Here is a 16,173-nt window from a genome sequence, read left to right on the forward strand (position 1 = left end):
GCAGTTATTGTCTCTGGTGGCATTTGTTCTCTTCAAGCTTGAAAGCAACCACACTGATGGACATTGCTTTTGGAGAGTGACTTTAATTCTCTCATTCCAAAGATGAATTAATCAACTCCTCACTGAGGTTTTTTTTTTCAAGGCCGTATCTGTTTGCAAAGGCTGAGTTAGCTTTGCAGCTGATGTCACTGCAGATTTTTCCTTTGGTCTGACTCAACTTTCCTCTGAATCCCTGAAAGTGTTTCACTCCACTTTGTTTCTCCAAAAGTGCCTTTAAGCACAAAACTTGTATTTTGACTTCTGTTGATGATATACAAGAAAAGAAAATTTGTCTTTTCATTTCAAAACAAAACTGCAAAGTAAAGAAAAGGGTTTAACAAAGTGCTTTTATGATGCTTAAGACTAAATCAGTATTTGAAACCTGGAGGCCTTCAAAGTACTTTAACTCATCTTTGTGAAAGATGAGCAAAACATACGACCGATTAGTGTTTTTAATAAAGCAGTGCTACAGTATATTAACTCAGTACGTCGATGTACAGTTCATTATGTCACATGTACAAAATGATAAAGATGTTTTAGTTCTCTCGTTTTACAAACACACCCTTTGGTTTCTCTACAGCAGGAAAATAACTAGACTGTAAAACGTTACATGGACCTGAACCACAAGAGCATTTTCTTTATGATTTTCTACTTCAAAGGGGCTGAATTCAAAACGTCCAGTAGGTTTGACAAGATTTCTGCAAAGACAGAAATAATTTGGTCTAACTGCAAATGTCGGAATTTAACTGTCTGAAGCTGGAACTGCAAAACTCCAAAACAACAACAAATAAGTGAATTCTTTCATTAATAGATATCTGCCATTTCTTTTATGAATAAGCGATGTGCTTATCCTCAGTTCAGTAGTATAATTTGGTTAAATGTCTTTTTCTCCTCATTAGCTGTTCGAAGTCACACAATAAATATTACTTTGGTAGTTTGCAGGCAAAAAGACATTAGTTATGGGTTCTTGAAAAATAATTATTTAACCATCAGAGGTTCACCTAATTTTTTGTTTTTGTTTGTGCAGAAACAGTCCCAGAAACGACTGTCTTGTTGGTGACAAGACCTTGACGTCCTCAACAACAGCCCTGCATCTACATTAAAACTGAGCTTTTTAGTTGAAACGTGAAAGTTTTACACTGCAACAGAAAGTTCAGAAAAAATCAAAACTTATGAAACTTTTTTCTCCTACATATAACTACTCTTTCCACAGCAATTTAGCACGTTTATGTCAGTTTGCACCATTTTTAACTACTAATTAAAATGTTGCCACTGTAATTATGTGGAAGAAATGTTTGGTCCGATTTTAACCCAGGCATCTTTTGACCTGCAAACATCCAGGCTTATACTTTCTGTGAGTCCAGAGAAGGAAGAGAGAGAGAAAAGAAGGGCTGACCGGAAACTGTACTGTCCTGTTGTTCTGCTATGTCTATTTTCAGTCCGACCTGCAATAACAACAGTGCAGATCCAACAGCAGCCATAAGGGGGCCCCCTCTCATCTTCTGATGTCCGGGGAAAGGGCTGGACAATCACCACCTCTGCTCTGGTTCAGTTGAATGTTCAGTCGAGCTCATTACAAACATTAAGACAATCTCGCCAGGTCATGAGCCTAATTTTGTTGACGTATTTATAAATTATTTCCTTTGGTGTTAATACGGGAGTTGGAGCCTTACATTGCCAGTACTATGTTGATGTCAGACAAAGATGTTGCTATTATTATAAGAATAAATACTCATTTGAACCTGTTGTTTTGAACTATGAAGTAGTTGAAGTGTTTGAAAGGTCTGTAGCCAACCTTTGTGACTAAATAAACTGCAGTTTAAATATGCGAGACAGAAACAAGCTGCCAATGTTGTACCTTGTAAATGAAGTTTTCTGTGGTTCAAAGTGAATAGCTGTCATTTAAGAAACTTTGCGCCGTGATTGTCTTCATATTTTTTATTATTATTTTTTAAAATGGTGATCGTGTTTGCTAAAAGTATAAAGCCTCCTGTAATGCCTCTGTACTCTCTAATAGGCTGATGCATGCGTGTTAAATCTTTTTGATCTTATTTGACCGGCAGATATAATCACATGGGAGGGTCGAGCTTTCAGGCCATTACGAGAATCTGAGCTGTGTCCTTGTTTTTCCAATCCGCTGTAACGAGTGGATGAGGCAATTAATAAGGTGGGACACAGATATTGGGTTTCAACTGTGAACGATTTATCTAATTGTAGCTCAAGTCCCATCAGGACCCATCAAATACTTTTCCTTTGAATGTTAATCTTCCCAAACAGGAGGAAAAGAAAAGTGCCATAAAAAAAACTGCTGTACTCTTACTGTACTATACTTCCTTTTGTTTTTACTGCAAAGCATGAAATCAGTTTAAATGTTTTTCTTTTTTAGCTTTTTGATGGTGGTTATCTGTACTGAATTACTTCATTGTACTGATTGCCTGTTTGAATCAGTTAGAGGTAGTTTGGTGGGGTGGGGTGGGGGGCTCGGCAGTTTGTGTACTGGTGGCTGAATGTAAAAGTACCTGAATAATCTCTGCTGTGAGCCTGCTTCTATCTGTTCATGAGCTCTTTTTTAAAAATTTGGTCTCTTTCACTGCACCGTGCACCATGTTATTTTGTTTTTGTGTGCACATTAGAAGGGTTTTTTTGTACATTATGGAAGTATCGACAATAAATGTTTCTAACTCGTTGGCTCAATGATGTTGTGTGTTAATGTCAGAATTATTTAGGAATCTTTTATAGGGCTGTTCTCATTCTGTTTTTTCTTATTGTCAACATGAAAAGAGCAAAATCAACAAAGTTAGCCTACTTTACTGTTTCCCGTTCCTATCTGTTGTACTCAGTCTCATTCGTTATTACTCCTACTAAGATGTAAATCTTTAAAAAGGGGACACAAATGTAGAGTTTCATTTTCAAAAGCAGCTCAGTAATTTCCTAACTTTCCTAAAACAACTGGACACAACATTTGGTTTTCACAAATGTTCCTCAAAGATGAAGAAATGGTGCATTTCTTGAGGACTATTTTCAGTGGTGGATGAATCCATATTTGTTAGTCTTAAGTATTTGTGGCAACAGAACTGGTTTATATGGGACTGAGGCAAAATAAACTTAAGTGTGTGTGTGTGTGTGTTTATGGGAATGAACACACATCACACACCCAGCCTGCTACTGAGAATAGTCCCTAACAAATGCACAATTTCCTTCTGTTTGAGGACCATTTGATAAAAACTACAGTGACCAGCTGTTTAAGGAAATTACTGCGCTCATTTTAAAAAAGAAACCATATGTTTGTGAGTCATTTTTAAAGATTTGTAGCTTCAGTAGGAGACAGTGGGCTTTGGACTGAAAGCCACAGATGAGATAGAGAACACAAAGTATAGAGAAACTGACTAACACATTGTTGGTTTTAGTACTTTCAAGGGAGGTTTACAGAAAGAAAAATATAGACGATCGCCAGTCTTGTCCTTGAATGTTTGCCCCCTGGCCCAAATAAGAAACCACCAAACCAGAAACCTGCATTTGTGTTGTAAACTGGAACCTGTAAGAGAAACAATCACAATCACTTTTCAAGTAAAACAAGAGAAGTAACATGTTCATTGTCCACACTGAAGCTGTAAACGCATGTAATCTAGAAAGCACAGTCCAAACTTCTTCCTTACTGAACAATTTTAAATTTAACAAAGGCTCTTTTTTGTCATTTAAGCACAAACTTCTTGTCACATCTCAAATCTGACACAACACAGAAGCATTATGTTTTGCTGCCCAGCAAAGTGTAAAGTACATGGCATAATATCACAATCGTAAATATATGATTCAGACTTTGAATGCAAACCTACTGTGGGTTCAATCCACCTGAACTGCAGAGAGACAGTGAGTTATGCTGAATGATAAAGGCACTGTAGTGGTCAGTAGCTGAGTAATGTAATTTTTCCCACTCTGGACAATACTGTGCATATATACATGTACAAATGTATGTACATGTATTTACCTGCTGTACATACCTGCTAAATGCTTACAGAGGTAAAACACAGAAACAATATGAACTCCACGTAAAAACATCCCACCCGATCTCCCAAAATTACTCCTTAGAGGAAACATGCTCTGGATTAGCATTAGTATTAGCACAGCAATCTGTAACTGGGCCTCACTAAACCTAAGCTAAGGAATATGGACATGTACAGTTAAATTTTTTCCACATTTTGCAATATTATGACATATATGAATAAAACTATCATCATAACCATGTATGATACAAAAATGATAAATATAAATGCCAACTTTTCTATTTTAAAGTAACTTATTAAATCCTTTCTATCTATTATTCATGACTTTTATTTTTACAATAACAATGTCTTTTAGTCTGATAGTTACATATCAAACTGCAACATTGTTATAAAATACATGTAAACTAGTTCAGGTCTATTTCCACTCAGACAAAGAACAATTATCTGACAAATAAAAAGCTTTTACAGTCTAGTGCTCCAGATGTGCGCTAGTGCAGTGTGCAACATGCTGCATGCAGAGCAACTGTTACCACGGGCATGTCCCGTTAAATAAATCTCTTGGTAACATGGTCATGGAATGTCCAGTGCCCAACATTCAAGAAACCACACGGCACTGAATCAGTGACAGCAAGAACAACAAGGACATCACGGTGAGCAGCAAGTCCAAACTCTAATGAACAGAACACTAGCACATAAGGTAAAAGTATTCCAAAATACAGATCTGCAAAATTAAGGAGCAGTGCATATGTAGTGATTTATGAGTTTTTTTTAGTAACTGTGAGGACTCATTTGGGACTGTCATCCATTGCATGGACTGTCATCCATTGCATGGAGACAGTCCTCACCATACTTACCATACTTGAAATGTTTTTCTTTCTTCTAACATTTAAATATGCTTTCTGAAAACATAAATCTAATTTTTACATGAGTTTGTCCAGCCTGTCATGGGCTCATTACTACCCCTTAATGCTGGATCAGCAATGAATCTGTGGCACATTCCAAAACAAACCTGAACAAGTTTTGGTTTTTTGGGAGAGAAGGATTCAGAAATGAGTTTTGCAAATACACATTTGGTTAAAATCCCCACCTCCAATAAAGAACAGAGCACAGCCACTTCCCTTTTCTATGGGAAGCATCTGGGACTGTTCATTTTGAGCCATCAATGCGGGGCCTGTATGTTAAAACTGCGTAACCTGGTTGATAAGATTTGATTAGATATATTAGACTGACTTTATACTGACTGCTCATAAAACGTGATAAATGCTTGGAAATGGGTGACATGGCAGCACAGGGGCAGACTTCCCTGCTACTGCCAAGGTCCTTGGTTTGGTCATGTTCCAACAAACATAAGTTGTTGTTTTTGAGTTGTGGATAGGAAATTGAGGTTGGTCTAAGCATCTGCACATTAGGGGGGTGATATTAAAGGGGACAGCATGAACCCAGCGTGCTTTACTCTCTGTGCAGCCTCTTGTGGGCAGATAAATCAGGGTAAAATCTGCACAAACATATGAAAATCTACAGGAAATATATTTGAAAATGACAGGAGAGACTGCAGAAAAGTTGTTTTGGTGATAGCCATTTTCATGCATTTATTTCCTTTTATGAGCAGCATCTGAAAATATGAGCAAGAACAACACAAACGTGACATTTTATCACAAGAGAAAGCAGCCAAGACTGAGCCAGAAAGACCCAGAGGGCTACAGGAGGAATTAGTCATGTTTTACCTTCAGTTGATTAAACTAAGATTCTGGTTTTTTTTTTTTTTTTTGGTTATTTCAAAATTAAATAAATAAATACATAAATACATAAATAAGCTGTATGTTAACTGTGATATCAGTGCTTTTCTAAAAGGGGTGAATTTATTTAGTGGTTTCTTGAAAATGTGAAGGATGTACCCCAAACTAAAATCATCATGATTTCCCTCATCATGATCTGTGACATTTCAGACTAATGAAGCATATTGACTTCAGTCTGCATTTTCTGATGTATGCACTGACAAAAGATGAAGAAAACATCCCAACCAAGGGATGCTGGAGGCATGCATGATACAGCCTGTGTTTCTGCCAACACCAAAACCTCTTAGTTAGAAAATAATCAGTGTCACAGAGTTTATTGTAAAAGTGTGGTGAATCAATAAAAGTTAAATTTACAAGTCTACACGCTTGTAAATTTGTCCACCCATGAAAAAAAAAAAAAAAAAGAACATAAGAGGTACCTCAATCATTCAACAATCAGGCTCTGTGGTTTAGTCTATTGTTCAGGTTGTCGTCCAAACACAAAGCAGATGTTGAAACACAGGACATGAACATCACCTCTGTCCAACTGTCAGACAGTGGAGATGCTGTTGGGTGTTACAGTGTGTGTGAGGGTGTGTGTGTCTGAGCCCGGCTGATCTTTGGGGCTGGATTTGTCGAGAACAGAAATCTGAGTGACCGTGCTGCTCTCAGTGAACAGTGTACGCCGTCGTTTACTGTAGCTCAGGTAGCTCTGAGTCTGCCACTTCCAAAACCTCTTCTTTAGTTCTGCCTGCACCTAAAAACACACACACACACACACACACACAAAGCTCAAAAATAGAAAACAAATAACCCTACAAAAATACAAATAATCATATAAGCTACAAATTGCACTTATCAGACACTGATTTTACTTCTCAGTCCCCCTTGATACACACACAACCATACCTGCAACTGTTTTACCAGATAACAATAATGTAACACTAGAAAATAAAGGTAGCAGGAATTTGAGCTCATCATCTTTGAAATGGCCACCACGGGCGAGGAAATTAATCTATAAACGTGTGATTTGTTATAGAAACAGCTGGAAGCTGATTGGCAAAAACATGCCTTCTATATGTTCTTTTAACTGAATAATATTTATTAAGATTCAAGCAGATTTGTTAGTACTACTGAATCTGCACGAATGTTCCCCTCTATAACAAATTCTAACGAGCTCACATTATATTCTTCATATCACAAAGAGCCTGCACATATTGTGCAGCATTGACCTACCTCACCATTCAGGAAACAGTAGAGCAGAGCCACAACGAATCCCTTCAGAGCAGAAATAAATATTAAATATTAAAAGTAAAACTGTACATCCTGAGCAAACATGTCTGACACTGTGTCCCCATGAAAAACAGAAATTTTATATATTTAACAAGGTTATGCTGGACTACAAGAGCTGTTTTATGTTAATGACCTGACTTTCATTTGTTTCTGCGTTGTGTGTTTTACCTGAAAGGATCCAACACCAAGCTCTATGAAGAGTCGAGCTTCTGCTCCTGTGTTTTCTGGCAGGAAGGCAAACACCATGTAGTGCATCCCAAACAGAGGGATGAGAAGCAAAGTGGATTTGGCCAGTCTCCTGCACACACATAGAAAACCCCCATGAAGATGACATATGTGCGTGCAGATTATTTGCTGTGTGTATCTGTGTGTGTCATCATGTGGAAGGATATTTATGCTGTGCCTCACTTGAAGTGACTGGTGTCATTGCCACCAACACCAGGAGACCTCAGCTTCTGAACCAGTATACGGATCACGTTGATGAAGATGATGAAGTTCACCTGCATGAAGAAAACCAGTTTGAGAAGACTTTAGCTTTGTGACATGGAGAATTATCCTGCTGGGAGGAACCATTAGAAGATGGTGAACTGTGGCCATGAAGGGATGAACATGGTCAGCAACTATACTCAGACTGTGACATTCAGAACATGACTGATTGGTATTAAGGCCCAAAGTAAACCAAGAAAAACATCCCCCACACCATCACCCCACCACCAGCATGGACTGCTGATGCAAGGCAGGTTGGGTCCATGGATTTGTGCTGCTGACTCCAGATTCTGACCCTACCATCTGCAGCCTCAGCAGAAATCCAGGATGGTCCCTGTTCTGTGAACTGAAACTCCTGACCTGTGTCTGCAGGATTTGATGCACTGCACTGATGCTGCATGATTGGCTGATTGGATAATTCCATGAATAAGAAGGTGTACAGGTGTTCCTGATAAAGTGCACACAGAAGTAGTGGTGATTTCAAGCACAATGAACAGTTTTTATTTATCAGAGCTGTAAAAAGAAAAAAAAAACTAAATCAGTATCAGTAATCAGTATTTGCTGTGGCTCTCCTTTGCCTGTAAAACAGCACCAGTTCTCCTCAGTACACCTGCACTGTTTTTTCAGGTACTTGGCAGGTAGATTGTTCCAGGCATCTCAGAGAACTACTCATTGTCCAGGTTGACAGTGGAATAAACAGTGACAGGGACAGTATACACAAAAAGGTCCTGCCAAACTGGGGAGGAAAAGAGCAAAAACATGAATCAAAAATTTACCACGGAACCAGGAGGTTGATGCTGGTTATAATCGGCTGTTTATTGTTGCCCTTAATGTGAACACGAGATAAGAGTTGGAGACGGCGTCTGCAGAGTCACACCACAAGCCTGATCCAAGATTTAGGACTCCTGTAATTCCTCAGTAGCTCCCACTGTAACAGCTCTGTACTCACCAGTAGTGATGCAGTTATTGGAGCTTTTATGATCCACCAGATGAAGGCCACATCTGTGTCATCCCAGCACCTGAGACACACGATAGGCAGTAATGAGATAAACAAGGCAATCACAGGAGTACAATATTGTACATCTCATCACGAAACGCACGACTACTCAGTGTCCACAGCCAGAACATCGTGTTAGAAGAAGCAAATCATCATGGGTAAGTCAAAATCTAAACCCACCATAAATCTTTATTTTTTCTCCTGAAATCAGTGTAATATTTTAGATATAAAAAGTTATAATTCAGTAAACATATTTCTTCATATTTGTTCCTATTATTTTCATTAATATGAACATTTATTTTAATATGTTTTAGAGGAATAGTTGGATAATTTGTTTTCTTGCAGCAAGTTAGACAAAAGATTTTCTCCACTCTCAGATGTGTGTGCTGGTTAGCTTAGCTTAGCACAAAGACTGGAAACCACCTACTCGTACCTCTAAAGCTCAAAATAATATTTCTATTATATCTTATGTTTTCTGCTGCTGACCTTGAAATATTTGTCTTTGATTTCACTTGTGCAAAACCTCAGTGTGATCCTTCATCAAACAATGGCACAAAAAGAAGGACCAGAAATACAAATCCAAATTTGTTTTTCCCCCCGATTTCGAAGTTTTCATGTGACATGATCTCACCCCCTGTCATCATAGAAGTTACGAGTGAGGATCCACGCCGTTATGATTGTTGTTGGGAGACCTGGGAGACAGAAGGAGACACAAACAGAAGGACCTGATCATTAGAGTCAGACAAGAGCCTCAACAGGGGACAGACAGAGGAAGGAAGAAAGAAAATGACATGAGACAGGGGAAAGAGGAGTCACCCACCCCAGCCAATCAGTATGTACCACCAGAAGTATTTTTTCTGGAAGACAAAGGTGAGAGCGAGCAGCGTCTGCAGGTACATGCCCTCCACCAGCAGCCAGAAGTAGTTGGCAAGAATGCTGAACTGGAAGAAGGCCACAGCTGATTTACAGGACGTCTGCGGGATAAACACAACAAAATACGCAAGCATCAGATTAGTCAAATATAAAAGCTGCTTCTCATTTCAGGACAACCACCGACACTTTAAAAACCAATTACAATAATCATTACGGGAGTGCATCAGCTGAAAACTCTAACTGTATCACTCACTTAATCTGTCTACACTTTGGTTCTAGGCAGTAATCAGTAATTGATTATTAATAAACAGATTCTCAAAGTGATTTCAAACTGCCTGAACGCCATCCTCTCATCCATTTATCAGCACTTACCCATTTTTTTGTTTTCCTGTCACAGTTTTTTTTTTTTTTTTTTTTTTTTTTAACTCTACAAAAAATTATATTTTGGTTCTGACTGAGTACAAAGAGCTTTCTCTCATCTTCTCCCTCTTTCACCCTCGCATGCTGTCCAAATGAGTCACAGTGATGTGTTAATGCTGGTCTCTCGCAGCCACACGAGGGGACACTCACCTTCACTGCAGGCAGGAGACTCATCAGCAGTGGAACAGGAGGAGAGACACTCATCACTAATGTTCTCACAGACTCCACTCATTTCAATCCTCCTCCTCCCTGCTCTCTACCATAAGAAGCTCCTGTGAGTTTGTGAGGTTCATGTGTAGAGATTACACATCTGAGGGACTGGTTATTTCCATTTTGGGACACTCAAAGGGAAATACTGTACTTTTTACTCCACTACACTGAAAGTCAGGTTTTATATCCACCATATGATAAGATAATAATTATAAATAATTATTTCGATAACATTTTACCTTTCTTTTTTCATATTTTCTTCCATTCTTTGTTCTGTCGTGCCTTCTGTCTTTCCTCTTCATGTCCACCATTATCTCATTCCTAACTTCCTTTCCTTCTCTGATTTCCATCCCTCTCTTCCTTTGCTTTTTCTATTGTGCCATTATGTCACTGTATACATCTGTATACGTATCTGTATACTCTGCTTTCCCAGCAATGCTAGTGCCAAGTACAACAACAACAATGGTGGACCACACTGTCTATTTTCAAGTGTTGGTCCTGGCTTTGTGTGATTTTCCAGATTTTTTAAAATCACAAAGTCTTAGTTGGTCTTGTTGGTCATGATAATCCCGCCTCCAGCCCCTGACATATGCTGACATAAGTGTTGGTGCAGCTCTCAAACTAGTCTTCCTGGCTTTGTCAAAACGCCAAGAACTGGTTTGAGATTAGGAACAGTGGTGGAAACGTATATAATGATTTGTTATATTCTTTCTTCATTTCAGCTCTGTGGCAGTATGGCTGTCACTGAACACTAGAGAACAAGTTGTACTACAGGTATAACGTGTTCTCTAGTTTGCTTGTACTTAACTGGATCTTTCAAAGCAGGATGTGAAGGAGGGTGACGTACATACAAACACGTTAATGGAACTGGAGAGTTTAACACTCACAGTCGACATGAAGCAGTGATCCAGGTTTTCATCAGAAAAAAGAACTCCATCTTTAATGAAAACAGCGCTCGCTCTCAGGATGAAGGAGAAGAACAGGTTGATATGGATGTAGTTTCTGGTGCAGTGAAACTTCCTGTAGAACAGAGAGAAAAACACTTGAAAACACACACACACACACACCAAACAGTTTTTCAGGTTTTAGTCTGTCTAGCTTTAGAAATGATGGCAATAGGGTCAGAAAAATTCTGTGACATTCTTTTGGACCGAAGAATTTTGTAAACAGCTTTACCTGAACACAGTGAAGACAAAAATGGCTGAGATGAGAGAGATGAGGGAGGTAGCGTAGCCAGCAGTGTACACCTGTTTGAAGTTGGAGAAGTACGTTGTCTGAAATGCAAAAACAAAAAACAAGAAAAACAACAAAGGAGAATAAAAAATTGCACCACTGCAATAATTTGTCATCAATAAATCCTTAGAAGTGTTTAGTGATGAGTGTTGGACGTGAAAGCTGCCGTTACATTGGCATCTGGTGGATGACAGGCTGTAAATTTACAAAGTATTAGTTATGGTGCTCAATTAAAGTTTTTACATACAAATTGTTGGACACTGAGCAGGCATCTGCATTTATCAGTGTTGACCCAACTGTTATATTCTCAGCCTCCTCCCACAGACCTTCTTCAACAGTATGCCCACATCACACTCCTTCCTCCTCCTTAGAGAGGAGAGTCAATATTTGCTTGACAACATGAGGTCAGAAAAATGTTAACATGGCACTTAAAGTGTTATTATTATTATTTTTCCAGTGATGACAGTCCTCCAGGGTTCATGTTGGCGTCAGAGTCAAGGAGAGAAATGTCAATCACTGACTTCACAGCCTGCTTGAAATAACATCTGTAATTAAGCCTTTCTGGACCATAATTAGCAAAACTGAGGGTTTGAGGTGAAAGGGTAGTAATTAAACTATTTTAATGACAATACAAGTCATTATATGTGCATGTGAGCCAGCCTACAGTACGCACAGGCCCTCAGCAGAGTCACAGGTTTCACCTGATGGGTCCTCAAAAATGTGAGGAGCAATGCCTCCCATCTTTTGTTTTACGCATTGGTAATTTACAGGCAGAAGAACAGACAGAATATCCAAATGAGAGGGTTATTAAAGAGAAAGATATTGACACTGAAAGGACAGTTTGTGTCTTTGCAGACTAATTCTGACTGAAAATAAAGCCATCTACCTCTGGTTCTGTCTCTTCATCTTCCGCAAACTCACAGGCCTCCTCATAGGACGGGTAGACCTCAGACCATCCGTCTTCAGTGCAGTTCCTGTAGATGTAACCTAAAAAAAAAAAAAAGAGTGAAAAGTGAGAGATGTAGAACTTCATCAGTCAGACAAGAGACAAGAAGAGTCAAGGCAGAGTAAATAAAGGACTGACATAAGTATTTGAGTTTCAGGGTAAAGAGTCTACACTGAAGGACTTGGCAACGCTGGAGGAACTTCAGACAGTTGGCAAAGAAATAGAAACAAAGTAAAGACAGTGATTAAAGACACACAGTTTGTCTCTGCTCTGGTTTTTAGGACACTGACAGATGGTATTATATTATTATATTTATATAATATATTGAGTCAGCACTTGCCACGGTGTCAGTCTACGTTGGTAATTAGGTGGCCAAAAAAAACTCCAGAAAAACAGTACATGTACAAAATTCTTCTTTGATAGATCTTCAGTGCTATCAGCGATGAAAATAAATATTTATTAGCTCCTGTTGGAGTTTGAAGGGTCTGTTTCCCAAAAATCCACACAAAAAACACACTTACTTCCTTACTGTACCTCTTGCAAGATCTAGTCACACAGACAGAGACAGACAGATGAAAAACTGAGACTGAGATTTCTGCTCTGAGCGATGGGGAATTAACGTGAATGTCATGAAGTTATCTTTGAAAAAAGCTGCTGCTTTCTACTGAACATTGTCTCTGAAACTTCAGATATTTGATAGTTTGAGCAACACAAACTAAATTCTATCCACCAGACAACAGTGCACCTCTGACTTTGCGTCAATAGTTTTGAGAAGGCTCTTTCCTTTTTAAACATTAAAATAAAATAACAGAAATGCAGGTTTATTAAAAAGCATTTTTTAGCAGAGGTTTAAATCACCAAGGTAGCACAACAGGTTTAAACAGGAAAGCTGTTCCAGCCTTTATTTTTAAGTCTAGACTGCTGTTGTTACCAGGGTTTAGTTGTAGGATCAGACATGAAGTTGAAAGTGCAATAAGCACACAGAGTGTCACAAATATCTGCTGGAGTCTGACAGTGCAGAGCTTTAAAAATAACAAATTAAACCTTCAAATTACTTTGAAAACAAACTGGAAGCCACTGCAGTGTGTCTCATACTGGGGGTTTGTGATTTGATCTCGTTGACAGTCTGACTGCAGCATTTTGTAGAAATTAAGATGCAAGCAGGCTTTGATACTCAAAACAAGTAATTTTAACTGCTAAGTGGTGTAGACCTTATCACCCAACGTCAGTAATGTGTAAACCTCACTAATGTCCTAATGTGGCTGAATGGGATAAAATCCCTGCAGCAGGTTCAACAGCTGGTGGAAAGACTGAAAGCAGACGCGTGGAGGATGTTAGAGCAGCGCATGTGCATAGTTAAACACCACTGGGGTAAATTCAGTTGAAGTCAATATCCTTTACTTGTCCCGTAAGGAGCAACTCAAGGCAGGAAGTCTGCAAACAAAGCTATACACATAAAAACAATCCAAAAGTACAAACACACACAAAAGAGTTCAAACACACAAGGATCTACAACAGTGACTGGTCCATATCTACCACACCAAAATGAAAGGTTCATATTGTGTTTGAAAAAACAAAACAAAACAAACAACAACAACAAAAAAAAAAAGTCTAATGGAATAAAACCAAACTTCCATCTATAGTTTCATTTGTTCTACATGCAGGTGATAGGTTACAGTAGTCATAGATGCCCATTCACACACACTGACGGTACAACCATCAGGGGCAGTTTGAGGCTCAGCATCTTGCCCCAAGGACATTTTGAAATGCAGACTGAAGGAGACGGAGTTCAAACCACCGACGATTAGTGGCAAACCTGCTCTACCTGAGCTGAGGTGAACAACAGCGTCCAGCACGTTCTTGTCCTTCTGACAAAAGGAAGTAAACATCAGAATTCTCTGATCTACTCCAGCAGACTTTGTCTGCTGCCTGACAGTAAAGAAAAAAAAAAGATGTGTGTGGTCTGACTGACAGAAAAGAAACAATAATAATAAGATTTTTACATTCCTCGGTATATAAGATAAAAAACAAAGGAAAGAATACACAACCCTGCAGTGAGCAAGTAAAAGTACAAATTGATTCAGATTGTCTGAGTTCTGGTGACAATCCATCTGATGATCTAAATGGGAGTAGTAGGCTGACGAGAAGTCAGCACAAAGTAAACGTTAGTAAACGTCAAAGTATATGTTATTGCAGTTTGGGTGAAACAAATCCTTTACAAAATTGACCCAAACTTAAAACTATATGCTGCAGTCAGTACATCAAACTACTGTACTAAACTACAGTATGCATCTGTCCTGATAGAGGGTTTGGGTGGCTGGTAACCACTCGTGTTGAATTTTTAAAGGCAACAGCTGTGTCCAGAAATCCATTCTGTACAGTATTTACTGCTATTGTTTTGTGTCTCAGTGCAGCTGACCGCACATCATAAGTGCTCTGCTCCCACTCTCAGATAACTGCACATGAACGGAACAGCGATTTGACCGAAGGTCAGAAATGCTACCGGCCAATGATTATGGTTGGGCTGCTACACTGAGGCCCCCCATCACATCACCATAAAACTCTGACAACACAAACACAAAGAAGTATCAGAAAATGAACAAAAAATGCATTATACGGTCAAATATAGCGACAAATAAATAGAGTAATCACAGGACACACAAAGGTTTGAAATTTCCGCTGATCACAATTTACAGTACACTAATAAAACAATAAAAATGGGGTCAAAAAAATCAAATAAGCTGCTAGTTGTTTGCATGGGTTTACCTAAAAAGCAGCAGTTTCTCTTTCTACACTTTTACAATGCAGATTTTTACCCAGATTTTGAGATGACTGACTTTTTCCCATCTGATTTTCACCATTTCAAACATTAACACACACACACACACACACACACACACACGCACACACGCACACACGCACACACACACACACACACACACACACACACACACACACACACACACACAAACGTCTTGCCTCATTGCTGCTGTTCCTCCCTGATATCTGGAGCTGGGAAATACTGTCCAACCACAGGAAACAACAACCTTTTCTTAAACAACTCCAGTCCTTCGGGACACTCTGATTTAGCCAATGCACTTGAACACGAACGCCTACTGAGCTTGTGTAACTGTTTGCAGAGTCTGTAATTCAACTTTCCCGAAGTAATTCAGTTTTTTTTTTTTTTGGCTCATTAGCACCTGCTCTCAGTAGATGAATGTCCCTGTTCACTGAGAAAATGTTGGTTCAACATGTCCAAGTTCATCCATCAGCAAACTAGTAAACTATATGGGTTTTTAGGTTTAGGTCCCTTCCCTTTGACACGACCTATTCAGCAGGAGCTGTTCCTGAATTAGTGTCCGTGAGGTGGCAGGAGATATAACAGAAACAGACAATCATAGCTGAAGAACATATAAGCTTTTTATAATGTGACAAGTAAAAGTTTGGTTAGGCTTAGGCACAAAAATGATTTGGTTTGATTTAGGGCAAGATCGTGGTTGTGGTTAAAATAAAAGCTTCATTAAGGTTAGAGGCTTGCTGTTGTTGTGGTTACAGTATTAAACACATGGTTATGGTTACAGAGTGATCATGGTCAAAAGAAAACAGGAAGGAAGTGAACGGTGGTCTCCCCTGTTAAAGTCGACTTATGGGACAGATCCTGTGAGTCCGGGGTTCTTACTTTGTTCTCTCCTCTGACAGCTCTAGGTAAGTATGAGTGGTCAAGTGAAGACTGTAAATGCTGAATTTAAATGAGGCAAATTGGCAGCAATGTTCTCCCACCATGGCCTGAAGTTAGAATGACGGAGCTCACTCACCGAGCTCTACGACAGCCATGACCCACACAAAGTCACCAGGTTCTCTCAGTGAAGAGGCAGAATGAAAAAGTGTACAGCAAAATTA

General features: G+C 39.0%; 1 protein-coding gene across 1 annotated transcript in view; it reads right to left on the reverse strand.

Annotated features, from left to right (window-relative positions):
- Positions 1-6,365: 6,365 nt before the first annotated feature.
- Positions 6,366-16,173, reverse strand: part of LOC121183455 (pituitary adenylate cyclase-activating polypeptide type I receptor-like) — a 36,767-nt gene continuing 26,959 nt past the window's right edge. Inside the window, exons 4-13 of the mRNA XM_041040530.1 lie at positions 12,214-12,314; positions 11,271-11,368; positions 10,982-11,114; positions 9,412-9,565; positions 9,223-9,283; positions 8,544-8,613; positions 7,517-7,608; positions 7,277-7,406; positions 7,052-7,093; positions 6,366-6,572 (exon numbers count right to left, since the gene is read on the reverse strand). Of these exons, the coding sequence (XP_040896464.1) occupies positions 6,366-6,572; positions 7,052-7,093; positions 7,277-7,406; positions 7,517-7,608; positions 8,544-8,613; positions 9,223-9,283; positions 9,412-9,565; positions 10,982-11,114; positions 11,271-11,368; positions 12,214-12,314 (1,088 nt within the window). The remainder of the gene's footprint in view (positions 6,573-7,051; positions 7,094-7,276; positions 7,407-7,516; positions 7,609-8,543; positions 8,614-9,222; positions 9,284-9,411; positions 9,566-10,981; positions 11,115-11,270; positions 11,369-12,213; positions 12,315-16,173) is intronic.

This window comes from Toxotes jaculatrix, chromosome 6 (assembly GCF_017976425.1).
Source record: "Toxotes jaculatrix isolate fToxJac2 chromosome 6, fToxJac2.pri, whole genome shotgun sequence".
Classification (NCBI taxonomy): Eukaryota; Metazoa; Chordata; class Actinopteri; family Toxotidae; genus Toxotes; species Toxotes jaculatrix.